We start from the raw sequence: 1,475 nt of genomic DNA on the forward strand, positions 1-1,475 counted from the left end.
AAAACATCAGTGTGTTACCAACATTCTTCTCATACTAAATCCAAAACACAGCGCTGTGCTAGCTACTGTGAAGAAAATTAACTCTATCCCAGCTGAAACCAGGACAAGAGGGAAGGAACTGGGCATCCCTCGCGTGGCGAGGTGGCAGGCCCCCGGTGTGGCTTTGCAGGGAGGAGGGGGGCTGTGGGTTCACAGCGTGGTGGGCACGTCGCCTCGGGGCTGCAGGGGCCCCCTGTGACTCCCTTGCTCTCTGCAGGCCGATGTGTTCGCGTACGGCATCATCCTGTGCGAGACCATCGCTCGCATCCCCGCTGACCCTGACTACCTGCCCCGCACCGAGGTGACTCCCTGGGACGGGGACAGGGAGGGAGGGTGGCAGGCAGCGGCACCGGGGCTGGGACCGCTTCACCAAGTGAAGGGGACCACCCTCCTGTGCTGGGCAGAGCCCCATGTGCAGGAGCAGCCCCGCGTCTCAGGGTGGGGGTGCTGTGTCCCAAATGCTGCCCCGGGAGGGATGCGCTCTGCCGGTAACCTGTCCTGGGAGCCCATAGTCAGTCTGGGTGGGAGAAGGGGACAGCTGGATTCAGGCAGAGAGCAGGAGGGCTCTGTGTCCCAGCATCCCCCAGCCTTGGGGTGACCGCAGGTTAGCCCCTTTGCTGTGCCCCAGCCGGGGTACTGCCAGGTCCATAGGAGGGGCAGCCAGTGCATCCCAGGTCCCCCAGGGATGTGCAGTGCCCCAGGGGACCCAAGCTCACTCTTCCTCCTTTCCCTGGTGCAGGATTTTGGTCTGGACGTCACCGCTTTCCGTACCATGGTGGGAATCGACTGCCCGGTGGCCTTCCTCCAGCTCGCTTTCCACTGCTGCAGTGTGAGCCTCCCGTCACCGCTGCTCCTCCCTGCCAGGGCAGCCGGGCAGGACAGGCAGCCTTGCCTGCACGGGTGGGGGGGGGAGGCAGGGAGCTACCGTTGCTGGGCAGGGCTCCCTGGGGTGCTTGGGGGGGAGGGGGTCACAGACCTTACGAGGAACCCCTCCTGCCCACAGATGGACCCCACCTCCCGCCCCTCGTTCCTGGAAATCACGCAGTGCCTGGAGGGCATCCTGCAGCACCAGCTGGGCGCCGAGGGCGCCGGGGCCACCCTCTTCGGTGTCGGGGAGAGCCTGCCCACGCCTGGGATGGCAGCTACGCTCAACGGTACGTGGGTGCCCTGGGGACAGGCCACAGGGGGGTGCAAGCAGTGGGGATGTGGGGTGTCCCATCCTACCCCGGCAGGGGAAGGAGACAGGGGTTGCATGAGGTCTGCAGGATGGAGCCGGTCGCTATTACCCGGTGCAATGCTACAGGCTTGGGGAAGAGTGGCTGGGAAGTTGCATGGAGGAAAAAGTCCTGGGGGTACTGGTTGACACCTGGCTGAATATGAGCCAGCAGTGTGCCCAGGTGGCCAAGAAAGCCAATGGCATCCTGGCTTGTATCAGG

At 64.3% G+C, this 1,475-nt stretch overlaps 1 protein-coding gene across 1 annotated transcript in view; it reads left to right on the forward strand.

Annotated features, from left to right (window-relative positions):
- The window catches only part of TESK1 (testis associated actin remodelling kinase 1), a 5,048-nt gene that overhangs the window by 1,822 nt on the left and 1,751 nt on the right, over nucleotides 1-1,475 (forward strand). Inside the window, exons 6-8 of the mRNA XM_009647278.2 lie at nucleotides 257-340; nucleotides 779-868; nucleotides 1,043-1,193. Coding sequence (XP_009645573.2) covers nucleotides 257-340; nucleotides 779-868; nucleotides 1,043-1,193 — 325 coding nt within the window. The remainder of the gene's footprint in view (nucleotides 1-256; nucleotides 341-778; nucleotides 869-1,042; nucleotides 1,194-1,475) is intronic.

The sequence above is a fragment of the Egretta garzetta genome, unplaced genomic scaffold (genome assembly GCF_000687185.1).
Source record: "Egretta garzetta isolate BGI_Z169 unplaced genomic scaffold, ASM68718v1 scaffold59, whole genome shotgun sequence".
Lineage (NCBI taxonomy): Eukaryota > Metazoa > Chordata > Aves > Pelecaniformes > Ardeidae > Egretta > Egretta garzetta.